Genomic DNA, 16,388 nt, shown 5'->3' on the forward strand with positions numbered 1-16,388 from the left:
AAGAACCTGATAACAGATCTGTCATAGAAATTTTATGGGGCTGAGGAGCTACATTATAGTGCAGAGGAAGGATCTTGTTAGCACAATATTTATGTTCCACTTCACACTTTAAGGCTGCAGATCTTTAGTGGTACCTGTCAGAGAAAACATTTCTTTAAAAAAACTTGGTGTTAGAAAAATGTGTTATAAGAAAAATGACAGCCAAAGACCAAGACTGTCTGTGTTTGAGGACAAACCATTTCAATGTGCCAGCTGCAAAACAAAGAAGCATTTCCTGGCCCAGAAGCAGGTTTGGGCTTCCTGAACCTTTTTCTTAGGTTGCCTGTAGGTAAGCAGGTTCAGCTTCCTCCTTGGGGGGATGGAACTAGATGATCCTAAAGGTCCCTTCCAATACGATTCTATGATTCCTTGCTGCTGCAAACCCTACCAACATGAAATATTTAGTAATAGGTGCTATATCCACTCTACCGACTCACTTGGCTTTTCAATATTCTTGTCATTCTATTTCTTGCCCAGAACTCAAATTTGTCATTGTCTTTACTGACACAGAAAGAAAAGAAACAACTATTACTTATTTTAGAATGATGAAATTAAAACTGAACTTCAAGCCAGAATTATCACTTTGAGTGACAACATGAGAAAAAAAGAGGCAAATTACAAGAGTTCAAAGCACTAAAATAGAAACACACTGTTTTCTACAGGGCTTGCTTCATTCATTAATTCAGTCAGATACTTCATTTGTATTAATTTAATTAGCTCTGCTCAGAATTAAATAGAGCAAACAGAGAGGTGGCAAACTGAGGGCACGCAGCACACCTTGCAGGCAAAGCTGAGAGGAGACTGGGCTGGCTCTGGGACTCCAGGGTTGCAAGGGAAGAGGTTCAACCCATCCAGGCACACACCTGGGGCCTCTCAGTGTCCAGCCTGACCTTGCTGCAGCCAAACAGCCTGGTCCAAGCACCACCACCAGCTCCTGGGAATCTCTTCTGACTTCTCACAGGGGTCCAGAGGCACAAACCACAGCAGGGGTTCACCCACACTCACTGCAAGGTTTCAAAATCAATCATATCAAATTTCAAATTGATTTCAAATCAATCATATCCTGCTCAAGAAGAGCTAATTCAGGGTTTGCTCTTTCACAGCTGAAACCAGTATTCAGTGGGAAAAAGCAACAAGCACTGGAGAGGAGGTCTGAATTCATGTCACCAGCTGAGCAACACCCTCTGGGGCACCTCAAGAGCCCTACGTGTGTAAGAGAGCAATAAAGCAGATTTCCTCCCTTTAAAGGGGGTCTGCAAGAGTTGAGATGTTGTGGATTATCTCGGAGATCCTGGCACACACATGGATGACAGGCAGGGAGGTTCTGTTAAACCACAGCTCCTGCAGTCCCCAGGGCTGGGCAGAGCCTGGTGGGGTCCCATACCCTGCACCCTGCTCCTGTTCCCAGCTCCTCAGCTGACAACATGCCTCACATCCACAGACAGGGCACATCCACTGCAAAAACACACCTCAGAGAAGGTACATTCACTACTTTTAAGAGAGCAGAAGCAAAGAGACACAGAGACAGAGGAAAGGAATGCTAAAGGCACCCTTGGTGGGGTGGGGGAAATCATATTTATATCCAGAGTAAAAGGAATAAGAAAGTTTTCAAAAGGAATTGTATGACTTGAAAAAAAAATCCTAAAAGGCTGAAATAAAGAAAACCCAGAAAAGCGTAAATAAATTCATTTGAGAAGAGGCAGGAAATCAATCCCTAAGCAATGCCTGAAGTCTGGCAGGCAGAAGTCAGTCCTCCCCTTCTCTGTAAAACAGCCTGGACTGAACCAGCTCCTGGCTCAGTGAGGGAGATGGCTGGGGAAGAGTGTGCTTCCCCCACCCAGCTGGGTGCCAGGGCCACCAGGGATGTGTCACCCTCAGGGAGCTCAGGAGTTGGACTTTGCTGACCCTTGTGGGTCCCTTCCAACTCAGAGTATTCTGTGATTTCTCTGAGAGGTAATCTCCTCCCAAGGTAAGGAGATTTTCATTTTAATTTTGCACCAGTTGCTGTACACAGGAAATGTCAGCTGAATGAGGGTAGTTAATATAATCAAATACAGCTTAGCACAGCAATTATATCCGAGCAGAGAAAATAAAGAGAGGCAGGTATAATTTCTCTAGGCCTCCCTCACTTCCTATTGCTCTGTTCCTTTCTTTTTCTGAAAAAACTACATGTATTTTTAACACATCAAACAGGCAGATCTCCCTGCCTCAAAACAGCAGGGTAGCAGTGATGGACAGGAGATCCATATGGGAACCTGCAAAGAACTGACCCCTTTGCAGCTGCATGTTTGCTATACTGCCCTCACAACCTGACAGATCCCAAATGCCCCTGTCAGACTCACAGGAGTCACACCCTGCTCCCCCATCCCTGCTGTAGGTGAGCTGAACCAAATTAAGGTTTTGGTCAGAAGAACTTTTGATCAAAGCAAAAAACCATCACTCCTAAAGGTAAAGTCCAAGCACCACCAGGACTGACAGTGTTGAGTAAACAAAACAGGATAAACAAAATAGGACAAACAAAATAAGGCAGTCTCAGGTGGGCCTAAAACCCCAGTCTCAATTGTTTTGTTGGGGGTTTTTGGGGTTTTTCTAATTTTTCTTCTTATCCCACCTACCTCCTCCCTCTCTTTGCCCACTTTTTGGACTTTCACTTTACTGGAGGTAGACAATGGTGCCTGAGCTCCTGTGAATTTGGCTATTTCCATAAACAAAACAACAAGACGTCAAAACAATAAGAAGTCATAGGGAGCAGGGATGATGTGGCAGTGTCTGCCCTCCAAATCAGGGGAACAAGTGGGAAGCTGCTTTTTGAGCTTTCAAGTCATAAATTATAATGAAAATAATAAATTATTATTTAAAATAAATTATTCTCAGACTTTTTTCCAAAAAACCCTTAAAATTCAAATACCATTCAGAGCCTCCACATTTCCAGCAAAACAGACAAAAGCAGAATTAAATATGATATTATGAACAAGACCTCTCTGTGTATCAAAGGGAAACCCCTGATTCTTCATGAATACCTCCTTTACCCAATGACTGGGAAAAGTCAATATCTGCAATCAAGCTTGCCCTGGATTAAGACTTTTCCAATGTGACCATACATGGGAACAACCAGACAAGAAAAAAAACCCAAGAGCCACCTTTGATGTTCCTGTTCTGTAAGTCTACACATCCTCAAGAACAACGGAGGAAAGAGAAGTAAATTATTTCCAACATTTCCCATTTCCCTTGGAAAGCAGTAGCTGTACAAACATCTGAGTTCTGCATTTCTCATCTCTGAGACCTTGTTAGCAACATGCTCAGCCACCAGCACAGGTTTGAAACACACTCTGGATTCCTGCTCATGCCCACCATCCCTGCTCAACCCTGCTTTAAATGGCCAGGTATAGCACTCCTGCACGTGGATACAACTGGGATGTCAGTCACTAAAGCACTTCAGTTTTCTTCTCTTTCCACCCCTGTCTTTGTCATAGGCAATGAAAGCCAATTTCTAGCATCCTTTTCATCCCTGCAAGAAATTCCTGCAGGCCTCCCCAGCACACCTTGGCACTCTCCCTGTTCTCGGGGTACAAATACAGAGATTTCCTGGGTTGCTGCAGCACAGCTCACATCCACACTCATGACTGGTATCACAATAAACAACAGGCACATCAAAACCATCACACTATAAAATGTAGTTAACAGGAAAAAAAAAACTGCCCAGATACTTTTTTAGGGCAGCTGTCACACTAAAAACTTGCAAGCTTCCTGTGCAAAGGGAATGCAGCAAACAGAAATGGTCAGGAAGTAGATGTGAACCATTATGGAACAAAAATCACCCAGATGTTTTACACATCCCTATTTTAAACATGCTCTGCTTTCTCCTCAGCTTGCCCTTCAAGAGGCAGCCAGGTGAAAAACAGGAGTGACAAAAACAACCTGTCTGAAGGACAGCTTCAAGGAAATAAACCAGAGAGAGCACGACCAGCAAGCTCCCCAGGTGTGAGATAGAGCACAGGGCACACACAGCTCCAGCTGCCACCAACAGCCCCTTCCAGATTTGCCCCATCACTCAGAAAACCTCAGGCACAGCACAGCATGTGGCCCCTGAAGAATCCAAACCTCTGCAGTGCTCTGGAGCTGATGGCAGGGACACAGACCAGTCCAGCTCTGAACGGAAAGAAGCCAGAGCAACTCCCTTACCTTCTGTGAAGTTTCCTGTCAGAGTTATGACAACAAACACTTTGCCTTCTGGCTCCAAATCCACCTGAAAAAAAGCAAAGGAAGTGTTAGAAGATTGGTTTCTTTGAGGCAGAAATCTGATAATATTTGAAGGTGTATATATTCTCATGCACACCGTAATTGAAAAAATAAAATAAAATCAAACATCTGGTGCCCAAATTGTTCAGCATTCAGGGCTCCATCAAAAATAAGGAACTTGAGTCTTCCTTTTTCCTGGAAGTGCTGAACAATCTCAACCTTGCTAGAAGAAACAGAAGTTGAAAAAAAAACAAACTTAAAATACAGTTAGTAGTGTTCCAATTTGTGAGATAAATGAAGCAGGACTAACCCTGAATTCTCTGAAAAGATCAATGTGCAGCTGTTTCCAGTATTACATGGATATTTCCTCTCTATTATATTTTATCTCAGTGAAATTGTTTCAGTCTCTCAAAATACCATCATTGCTGAGGCAAATGCTTATTTCTTACATAAATCACCTTTTGGCCTTAAACCATAGGAAATAGAAAACTATTGGTGCTGTTACCTAAGGACTTCTTGTCATTTAATCTAAATTAGATAGAGACAGAGATACAGAACATAATTTTAGGGATCAGAGATTCAATCCCAGTGTCAGTCAGCCTGTCCTTGAAAGAAAGCATTTATTTTTTGGTGAGTAGATTTTTTTCATTTTGAGATACATTTTCAATAAAGGTCTTGCTTTTCATGTTGTTGTTTTGGTTTTTATTTATTTATTTATTTGCCAGCTAAGGATTCCTGACATTTGAGTCAGGCTGTCACACAGAAATCTCAGTTAAAAAAACCAAAGAAATAAGTAACAAGGCACCTCCTGAATTTCAAGGCTGAAATTAGCAAAGAGGAGCTTACACCTCGTGGGTGTGGATCACCTGTGCAGAACAGGAATTTTGAAAATGGAGCTCTCTGGGGGAATTAATGGATCGTTCATCCAAACCCTCCCTGCTCCTCCTGTACAACCAGAGGATGATGAGCTCAGGCTGCCTCCTGTACCCCGTGAGCCCTTTGATTCCTCTCCAGTGTAAACACCCAGCACAGCACTGAAATAAACCTCCAGCATCAACCTGAGCTCCCCAAGCCAGGGCCATGGACCACCCCTGACCCAGACATTTGCTCCTGGTTTCCAAAAAAATGCTGTTGCCACAAACCTAACAAGCAATAATATTAAGATACTGAAAAAACAGAAAGGTGAACCCTAAAGAGAAGCCAAACAGCCAAGCTACAAATGGAAGCAGAGCACCTGCACAGCTGTAGGTGGGAGGAGGTGTCTGAGCTGGGCTGACTCTGCAGGGTTAAGGTACAGAATGCTGACACAGCCCAGAAAAAAAAAACAACCAGCCTTCAGGGGTAAGTGAAGGGGAAGCACAGACAGCCATACATTTCCCTAGCTCACAATTTGTTGCAGAAGTAGAGAAATTGTTACTTAAACTGCTGGGAATTCATTAGGTGGAGCAGAAGAAGTATTTTCGGGAAAAAGAATGAGCAAACATTTCATTCACATGATTCCAGCTATGGTTGTAAGGTGCCACACACACACTTTCATCAGTGGGACACAAAACAGGGATGCTACAACTGCTTGGGAAAATCCTACCAAAATGCTCATTTTATGGACACTATGTCTTCCACTAAAAAAAAAATAAATTAAAATGAGTCTCACATGGAATTTTTAAAGCAAATATTTAGTCTTGACTCAATATTAATTTTGTGCTTGTTTGCACTGCATATTACACTGGGTTTAGGAAGCTGTGTTTGAGCAGCGCTCTGTCTCCATTAATATTGAAGACAATTCCTAAATAGATTCCAACTCCAGCAATATCATGCATCATTTTTGCCTAAATTTCAGTTTCCTGGAGAGATGTGCAGTTTTGTAAAGAGATGGTCCTTTCCAAAATATATAATAATATATAATCATGTAAATTGATTTATGGGATACCAAGAATTCAGGTTTTATGGAAAAAATCCTTACTTACGTAGGTTTCCAAAATAATTTTCCAGTGCTTATCATTTTCCTGCCAGTCTCCATACAGGATATGTCAGATTCATGCTTCCACACTGACAAACAGGATCCTTTCTCCCTTCTTCTGACACACAGTATCTCTGGTGGGATGTGGAAAAAATCCTGCACTTCTTATTCAGTCTTAAAAGCAAAGGATTGTCAGGACTCAAGCATCTGGGATGAGGCCAGGAGATGCAACAAGAGCATCACCCACCTTTGACACAGGGCACAGACAAAAACTGGCCCAAAGTCCTGACACACCTTGTTCTCCATCTCTGCAAAGAAGATTCCTCTGCCCCAGCACAGCACAGTCCTCTGCCTGGAGCAGTCTCACAAAACAGAAACAAACTAATTCAGAAAGCAATAGCAGGAGATTTGTGAGGGTTATAAAACAATCTCTCTCCCCTCCAGATTCCAAGATTAAAGACCAGTCAAATCCTCTACACCTAAGCAGCTGTGCTCATGCTGTACCACAGCCCAAGAGCGCTCAGCCAAGAGGACTTGAGCTACACTCAGTATCTTCTTACAGAACATCTAAGGGGGATCTCATTAAAAATTACAGCTGAAAGGCTCCAAATGAGGGTGAAGACCCAGCCTGCCAGGAGCTGCTGAAACTTTGGCACACCAGCACTGATGGATGCAGGACCAATGGGGAATTCTTGTCCTAGACAAGGGTTTAAGCCAGACAGTCTTAAGGGTTTCTCTGGTCTTAAATTGATAGCAACAGAACAACAAAATTGATAGCAACATCACACACCATGAAACAAAATGAAATAATAACAGACCACAGGGAAAACTTTGGCTTTTGGACTTGCTGTGATGTTCTTTAAGGATGAATTTGACCAGTTAAGTAGCAGCCAACTCAGTACATGAGTACCTCATGTACTCTCAGACATGTGGAATGTGCCCGAAACAGAAAATAACACCTGACCTAAAAACCTGAAAGGAAAATGTCTGACCACAGAGCTGAGCTGGCCTGAGAAACATCAGCAGCTCCCCGAGAGCAGCACCTGCCTGACAGGACGTGCTTCTCACCATCATGGGGCCACCCTGAGCCATGGCCACCCTCCAGAGTGGCCTCGTGCTGGCAGCAGCTGACGCCTCCGAGCTGCTCACACTTGCTGGACCCACAGTGCTGGTCCAACCCCATGCACTGAGCTGGGTGTGAACAGCCAGCACCCTGCTCGGGCCCTGGGGGTGACCTCAGGCAGCCCTGCAGCACAGCCACTCCTGTCCCTGCTCACACCTTCAGCACCATGTTCACACCCCCGGTGCTGCTCTCACCCTTGCAGTGCAGCCACAGCTGCAGCACACGCTGTGGGAAGCTCTCCTGACCCAGAGCCGGGCACGCAGGAATTGCCCAGAACCAGATGAAACCAGAGACCCACAGACAGGAGTCTGGCATCCCACTGTGTCCCCAAAAGGAGGAGCTCCTGATATCAGCCCTCCTTCAACCTTTCCAGTCACCAAAGCACTGCCAGCACCTACTTGCACAGAGAGGGCTTCTCACTGCGTTCTGTTACTTAATAAGACCTGAGCACTTCAAAAGGGAGCAGCTGCCAAAGGACTGGCCCTCCAGCCATGGAAGGGATAACCCGACCTGGGCTGGCAGCCCAAGCCCTGACTCCATGCTGGCACAGCCCCAGTGATGCCGGTACCTCCCAGCACCAGCAAACACCCTCGGGATCCCAACAGCAGCGTGGGTGGAACACAAGCACCACGCAGACGCCAGGTTGTGCTCCTCACTTCTTTTCTGTTTTTCACTTCCCAGCATTGACATTAAAGGCAAAACCTCTGCATTTTTACAGAGAAACAGGGTGTCACAGTATTAATCTTGACCAAGTCCAAAGTAGACCATGAAATAAGTTTGGGTCAACAAAGCAGCTGATATTCTTAAAGAAAGCAGGAGAGGCTCAACAGCCTGAAGGCAGCACAGGTGATGCTCAGGGGGAACTCCTACACCATAAGAGAAGTGATACAGGAATGTAACCATCCATATGTATTTGACACAATCATCAAAGAGTAATATGTACAAAGTTTCCTAATGCCAAAGATCTGACATGGGATAACTTATTTTAGGGAATCACAAGCTTATGCCTGGAAGGTTTAGTATCAAAGCCAAAGGAAAGTCCTGTTGTGTTGGGAGCAAAGGAGAAGTATGAAATTCTATGCGTGCCTGATACTGTGAATGCTGTGAGGTGCAGTGATCCCAGAATAAATCAAACTAAACTGGTGGCGTGCAGCATCATATCCCTGGCAGGTAGACCTGTAAACAATCATCACCTTACCCCCTTCTCCAGCACTTTCATCATCAGCCTGGTCCCCCAGGGAAGAAACGGGGGAAAACACAGACTTTCTGGCCAGTTTAGAGGTAACTTGGCCAAGCTTTAGCTCACTGGGAAAGTGTGCTTATCAGTGTAGTAAATCCTTTAGTCACCCTCAAGGAAAGAAGGCAGCACGTTTGTCCACAGCACAAGGGGTGGAAAAGATCAACTGCTGGAGCTCAGCTGTACCTGTGAGAACAGCACAGGATTTTGACCCAGAGCTAAGCACACTCTTCAACTTCTGCTGAACTGCACAGCCGAACCAGGGAGAACAAGCGCTGGAGGATTTTGGCAGGAGAGCTGGAAACGGGCAGGTAAGGATGGTGAGTTCAGCCATGGCTTCTTTACACTTCCAGCAAGAGGCACAGGCCTTTGCCAGGACAGTGCTGGGAGTTAGGAACTCCACTCCTAACCCAAACCACTCACATGGTGCCCCATGCCTGAACTTGCTGGGATCCTGCTGTTCCACGTGACTTCAAAGGGAGCTGCCAGGGACTGGTTTCCCACAAGGAGGGGCCCCAGTGAACCATCTCACACACCTTCCTCAGAAAAGGGCTGTGCTGACATCCTTCCCAACAACAGGGCAGGTGTTATTTACTCCCTTTCTCTGTGTTACAAAAAAATAAGTTAGTTCAGGAGCAGAGAGACCAAAACAGGGCTCCTTAATCACATGCCTTCACACACATAATAAAAACTGGCCGTGCGTGATTCATCAATGGAAGAGGTTTGGAAAACAAATTCAGAAGGAGGGTAATCTCTCAGGCAGCCTATCAACACCCAGCTGAAGCATCCACTGAACTTGAAGAGCAGGTATTGTGAGTTGGCCTCCGAGAGAGCCCGGCCTGCCCCGGGAAAGGATGGGAAGAGGCAGATCCAAAGGGTGCCTGCCTGCAAGTTACTCACTCTCCAAAATCAAGATGAGGTAGATAAGGTGGACCTCCAGGATGAAAAGACATCTTCAACACTGAGCCTGGCAAGAGCGCTACACCTTGCAAACACAAGTTTATAAGATTTTTTTTTTTTACCCCCCCTCCCATACACTAACAGATAATCCAGTCTGGGAAGGCTGATCTCAAGCACATCAGAATCAGTGGGAATCTTTTTATTGTGTTTGGATCAGACACAAAAGATGACTGTGTTTACCCTGGAGCCTAGAACATCCCTTTTGCCATTGCTGCCCCTCCTTCCTTCCCCACAGGCACAATCCATAAGCATCCTAGAAGTACAGCCTTTTTCTGAGGCATGTCAATGCTGACATGGCTTCAAAAACAGAACAGCCAGACACTTGCAGTGAGTAAAGCAAATATAAAAGCTACCTAGGGACTTCATTAGCTTAATTAAACAAGTAGCTATATCTTTTGACTTCCTACATAATTTTTAATTTTAATTAACTGAACTGCATATGTAATCAGTCGTTTGTAGAGGCAATTCCCAAGGCTCAGTCGAAAGAGCTGAAAATTTGGGTTAGGCTAAAGCTGGTTTTTCACATGCCTCTAGTTATTTCTTGTCATCTTTCTTGTTTAAGCTCTTACCAGATCATGCTTTTGGAATGTCAGATCTTTCTGTATTTTAATAAGGTAGCACCTCCTTGGAGAGGTCAAATGGCAATTTTCTCAGCCAAATACACGGTGTCTGGATTAATCAGTCCCTCTTATACTTTTTGAGGCTGACAGACACCTGTCTATCAAGTCAGACACCTTTGAAAATCCTCAGGGCTGTCTAGTACAAAGGGGATTTTGCATTTCCAGACCAGCACATTAAAGTGCCTTCCCTATAAATGCACAGCATGCACTTTTTAAGATTCAAATTAGGATGCCTTAAAAAAAAAAAAAAGCAAACACACACACACAACAGGGTATCAAGTATTTTCTTATTGTTGCAAAGGCTGCAAAGTGCTCAGGGCAGCAATTCCCACCACAGGGGCAGACCTGGCCAGCACTGGGAAAAGCTGCCAATCCCACCTGCAGTCAGCAGGTCCATGTACCCTGAGTGTTAAAGCCCTCACAGCTCACCTGAACAAAGTTTAATACTCTGCAGCTAAACTCACACATGGGTGGAAAGTCAGTCTCTCTCAAAACTCCTATAACCAGTTATTCCAGCTATTACTGTAATATTGTCATTCTAATTTTTTGTTTCAGGACAGCTGCTTAAAATATTACTTTTGTTTTCGTTCAAGCGGCCTAATTATAAGCTGTGCACCAGCCATGAACAAGTATGCATAACTAATGACTCTTAGCCAATCCTGGACTCTTTAATCAATTTTAGTCTGGTTTCATCCAAGAGATCACCCACCTCTACAGGAGATTTGCTGAGGTGGGAACAAGATTTATTTATCCTGTGAAAATTCCTGCCAAGAAAATCTGCTTGAAGAGCTACAAATACAATACAGATATGAAAAGGAGGTTTCAGATCTTTTAAAAAAGCCAAAAGAGGTTCTGAAAGCAGGAGCTAGAGCCTGCTCCTATGGTGTTACAGCAATTTATATTGCTTTTAAGAAATACCTCTAAAGCAATGAATGATTTACAAGTAATGGTTGCAGAAAGATGCTCTTTAGCATATTTGAAAAAAAATTAATGTTATAAAGTTAGAAAGAGAGAAACACAGACACGACTGGTTCAGGGACTATTATGTTTTTGTTCTCCTTATACTTTCAAAGAAAAATGAAACAACAACTCTCCAGAGGGATTTTTTACCTGTTTCCCCAAGTTATGTGCCAGGGGGAGAGGATCCAACTGCCTGTTTATAAATCCCATGGTACTGAAGTTTCTTGAAGACAAGGCACTGATCCCAACAGTACCATCACTGAGTAAGAACCCACTCCTTTAGAAATTTAAGTGAAATTCAAAACAAAATGGGGAGGATGTGGGAGAGTCTAATAATGTCATGCACACACTGGAGTCTGCAGCAGGGGACAGCTTTCATCCACAACCTCCTACAAATGTGGGGCTAGAAATGGCTAGGCTGGTAAATGGGCTGAGAAGAAAATGTGAAGCACGACCAGACCCTACCAGCGAGGGTCCATTTCCTGAGGGCACAGAACAAAACAAGCGTGGGATGACTCTGAACTGCCACGAACAGCAAAGCTGCTGGAACCCCCCAGTGACAGCACGTGGTGGCCAGGGGAGATGGCAGGCAGAGAGAAAAGGCTGCTCTGAGGCTCCCTGAGCAGAGAGAAGGGGCAGGAACCCCCCAGCTCCCTCCCACAGCCTGTGTGAAACCAGAATCGCGTGGGCAGGACGGATGCTGCCTTTCCCTGCCACAAGCACATACAAGCAGAGCTAAAGCTCTGCTGAACACAATTAAACCTTAATTATTCACCATGCATCTTTGTAACACCATGCCAAATACCACCATGTCCAGTCCATCACTCTATTTTCCTTCCAACTCCTCTTGTCTTCCTCCTACAGCTATTTTTTTTTAAGGATGGGAAGGAAAATCACAGATTACTTTAATTTCCCAAAGGCAAATGCTGACATCAATGCAGGACCACTAAATTAAAGGATGGCAAATGCAGGGCTTCATTTTCAGCTCTCTGAACACTTGATTACAGCAAATACACCCATGCTCACATTCAGTAGCTGCTATCAGGCTATCAGCTTTGCATATGCAAGGTATGGAAATCTGCCTGCAGACACCTGTGTGTGCAATTGCAGGTAAAAGAGGCTGACAGTGGGACAGGGTCTCTGCTCTTGAGGGGACTTCCAAGCATTGACCAATAATCAAACAACAAAAATCTTCTATTTCCATTCAGTTAACAGTAACAAGATATCAATAAATCTCAACAACCAGCAAAACAAAGATCTTTCAATAGCTGTAGAGCTGGAGTTGCAAAAGGATGATCCTGACAGGTCACGTTTTAGGTCTCTCACTGAGCACACAATACAGGAATTGCCCTCCTCTATCTCCAAGATCTGGAGATTATCAACCAGAGTATTTTCTGTCTCCTGCACGAACCCAACATAACTTGGCAGAAAACACAGGAAATTGTGGCACTTTTTCTGTTACAGTTATAAAGAAATAAATTCATTGACTGGTGCCAAGTAGGCAAGCTGGTGGCACTTCCCACATGGAAACATTCCAAGGGCCACCACAATGAGATGCTGAGCAGAGCTTCCTCAAAGTAAAGCAGTGACACAGATGTTCTTAGAACTGAGGCAATGCCCCCCGGGAAGGAAAGAGCAGTGAAAAAGCAAGACCAGTGCACACCAGAGACCTGGGTTTGGCCCAGAGAAGAACAGAACAGCCACCAGGGAGAAATAAAGAAAGAGAAACAAAAAGATTGGGCAGAGAAGCAACAACAGTTCTCTCAGTCTTGAGAAGTCTCCCAAGGCACAGCATTCACCTTCAGCTTTAATTAACCTCCCTAACAAATCGAGGCAGACTTTATGAATCATTTATGACTTTACATTAAGCAGCACAGTCTGCACATGGTCTGAGGTTCTGTGTCTGTTGCCCAGGGACCACACTGCACAGCTACAGCAGGACAGCACTCAGGGGTAACTTAGGGGCAATCCACTGGGTTGTACAGCATCAGGCAGAGCCCACAGTACCCTGTTCATGGATCCAACCCAAGGAGCAGGGACCCCTAAACCACTGCATCTCTCCGCAAAACCCCCTCTGTATCTGTGTCCCCAGAACTTTGCTCACTCGCCTACTTGTGCTGTTCTCCACTATTCAGTGCTGGGAAATATTTTCTTGTTCTTCATAGGCTTTATTGCATAATCCTATACTTCTGAGAAATTATTCTCATTTGAGTCTCCATTAGGTGTGTCACTATTTTTAAAATATCTTCCTACTACATGTAATTCATTTGGTGTACTGCTGCTTTTCCATTTTTGTCCAATAGCTCTTTCTTCTTTCTAAAACCAGGCCACAGCAGATGAGATCATGAACCATTAAAATCCATTAGTCCTCGAGATAATCTATCAAATTTCTCAACACCTCAGGTAGAAAGGGGAAAGGTCACAACTTTCTCCTACTCCAACCATTTCAGTCAGACCCTGAAGAGCCAAATACCACCCTTTTAACAGCAGTTAAAAGTTAAGTCCTGGTGCCGCAGCAAAAGGCAATCTGATAGAAAACTTCATTTATTTATGATGCTTGGTCACTAATAATGAGCACTGTAAACTACAAAAGAATGATTCTGGAGTGAGATGTGCTCAGCATCTCAATACCAGGAAGATGGGGTTCCACAACACAGAGGTACAGACGCAAACCAAAAGCTCTGCAGAGGGCTTGACTTACAGGCACCTTCCTTCTTCTCCCCTCCCTTCCACACCAAGAGTTGAAAAGACCTTTACTGATCCCTTTATTGTGCTGGGGACAGCTGGAACCCTAAAAAGTGGATGTAGAAGTTTCAGGAAGGCCCACAGTGCTGGCTGTCACCCAGGCTGCCATGCTGGTGTCACATTCCTACAGCGCTGGAAGCCAACATGACAGAGAGAAGGAGCTGCACAGGAGATGGAGCACTCCAAACTCATCACCCACATCAAACCCTTCCCACACATCTCCACCTTTCCATCCAAAGACAGCAAAGCCCCTCTGGGTGCTGAGCACATCTTCCACCATCAGTTTTACAAAAGGAAAGCAATGTATGGGATGGCAGGAGCAGAGGTACAAACAGGGATTTGGGTCTTCAAAACACAGACCTAGCTCACTGAACAGCAGTCGCACTGCTTGGAAAAGTGCAAGGGAAACTTGGAAGAACCCACAACAGCAACGTGTGCCTGGACTCCACAGAAGTCCAGACATCAAGAAGAGTCAATTTCTCCACAGCACCAGAACTCTCAGTCTTTTCAATGACTTTAAAGCCTTGAGCTAAGTGATTGAAGGGCACACAACACCACCCCTCTCAGCCTCACAGTGAATTAATTTATGTGCAGCATCAAGTTATCAGCAATACTTCTGGCAAATCCTAAGATTTCAAATGGCATGTCTCAGGGGCATGCCAGTCTTTGGAAGTACAGTTCCCAACACAGCTCACATTCCCATTTACAGTGCTAATCCCATTACTCATCCTTAGTGAGAATACAAAAAGGAGAGATTAAATCCAGCAACTTTCAACCTTGGCATGAGCTGTAACACCATGGGGAAACCTAAGCACCTCAGCTCTGATAATTCTTCCCAGATCTGGAATTGATCACAGTGACTCTCTTCTTCCTCTTCTCACTTCCTCACCTTGCAGTTTCTTAGCACTGAAATGATAAAGGACTAACATTTATACCCAGCCAATATTAATCCACCACATCCCCTCTCATGTTGCAAGATGATCTGCCCAACGATTTGAGACAGAAGGATGAAAAGCAAACTACCACATATGAGTGGCATGTCACAGGAGAGAACCTGCTTGGGACACAGGGAAAGATGAAATGAAAGGTTTAAAAGTACTTTAGCCCATATACTCCCTCTCCCATTCCCTGCCAACCACTTATGGGATTGCTCCATATCCCTGGTACACACATCCCAGAACACCATGTCAAAGCACCAGCAGTTTCTGGCTGCATAGCCAATTAGATGCCTCCAAAGATACAAAAAAAAAAAAAAAAAAAAGGAAAAAAAAAAAGGAGTGCCAAGGCATGCACTCCCCCAGCATTCCTGAAGGTATGATGCTTGCTCCTGGTGTCCAGATGTTACTGCTCATGTCTCTGCTCCAATCCCATGAGGTCCACTGCTGGGAGCCACAATCAAGTCTTCAGCAGCAAAAAGAATGTAGGTTGAAGCTGACAACACCCAGAAAGGACACGCCACTGCCAACACTTGCTTTGCCAAGTTAGATCATATCCTCTTTGTACAGTGGGTTTTGTTTATGTGTTTGGTTTTCTGTTTGGGCTTTTTATTTTTTTTGGTGGGGATGATGGAAGAGTACAATCAAAATATTTCTGTGGAAGAGCAGTTTAAAAAAAGGGTGAAGAAGTGAGGTTTTTCATGGGGAAGGACAGTGGGTAGGACATCAGTATCAAAAATAATATGGAAAAAAAAATTGTCCTGAAATCCTGAGGCCAAGCATTACAATAAGAGACAGACTGTCCAAGACCAAGCAATTTTTAGTCCTATCAAGTCTGTGATTACAGTTTTCCTCATCTACCTCATGAGAGAGATGATCTCACTACCCACTTGTGACCATGAAGTCAGAGCTGTGACTGCAGCAATCAGGCTGATGCAGGAAGGAGCTGCACAGCTCTTGCCTCCAGCCCTCCCAAGCCACCGGATGGTGACAGGGTGCTGTGTCACTGGGATGTGCTCTCAGCTGACCCAGCCTCCCTCTGCAGGACAGGAGGCTCTCCAGGGTTCTCTGAACAACTGCAAGCTGACAGGCACCTACCACAGCACGCTGTCACATATTTCCCCTTTTTTAGTATTTCTTTTTCCCTTTCCAAAGTGTGGTTTCAAGAGGAGGAACCAATGTGACCAAGATTTACCTTGGATTAAATAAAGCAGAGGGTGGAGACACCCAGAAAGGGTATGTAGAGAAAAAGGTCAGAACATGGTTGGAGTGGTTTTGCTGACAGGTCAATTGAGAACATAGCTTGGGTGCTGACCACACTTCCCACTCAAAACTCAGCATCACCTGCAGATAAACCTTCTGCTCTCCAAACAAAGCTTCTGCTGAGGATTTCCACAAGCCCCAGCACACAGCAATCCTGGGTAAGCCAAGAGCAGGACAGGCTCACTTACAAAGCCAGTCATATTTAGGACAACTGTTGTCACATTCCCTCCTTGACAAATGTTTTGTTTCTTTGTGAATGGAAGGCCTGGCATTTTATCTGTGCCACAGTGTTGCATGTGTTTTATATACA

General features: G+C 44.5%; 1 protein-coding gene across 1 annotated transcript in view; it reads right to left on the reverse strand.

The window, feature by feature from the left end:
• PRKCH (protein kinase C eta) overlaps positions 1-16,388 on the reverse strand; it is a 113,271-nt gene that overhangs the window by 82,168 nt on the left and 14,715 nt on the right. The window contains exon 2 of the mRNA XM_039733064.1: positions 4,222-4,285. Coding sequence (XP_039588998.1) covers positions 4,222-4,285 — 64 coding nt within the window. The remainder of the gene's footprint in view (positions 1-4,221; positions 4,286-16,388) is intronic.

Source organism: Passer montanus, unplaced genomic scaffold (genome assembly GCF_014805655.1).
Source record: "Passer montanus isolate IOZ18808 unplaced genomic scaffold, ASM1480565v1 scaffold82, whole genome shotgun sequence".
NCBI lineage: Eukaryota > Metazoa > Chordata > Aves > Passeriformes > Passeridae > Passer > Passer montanus.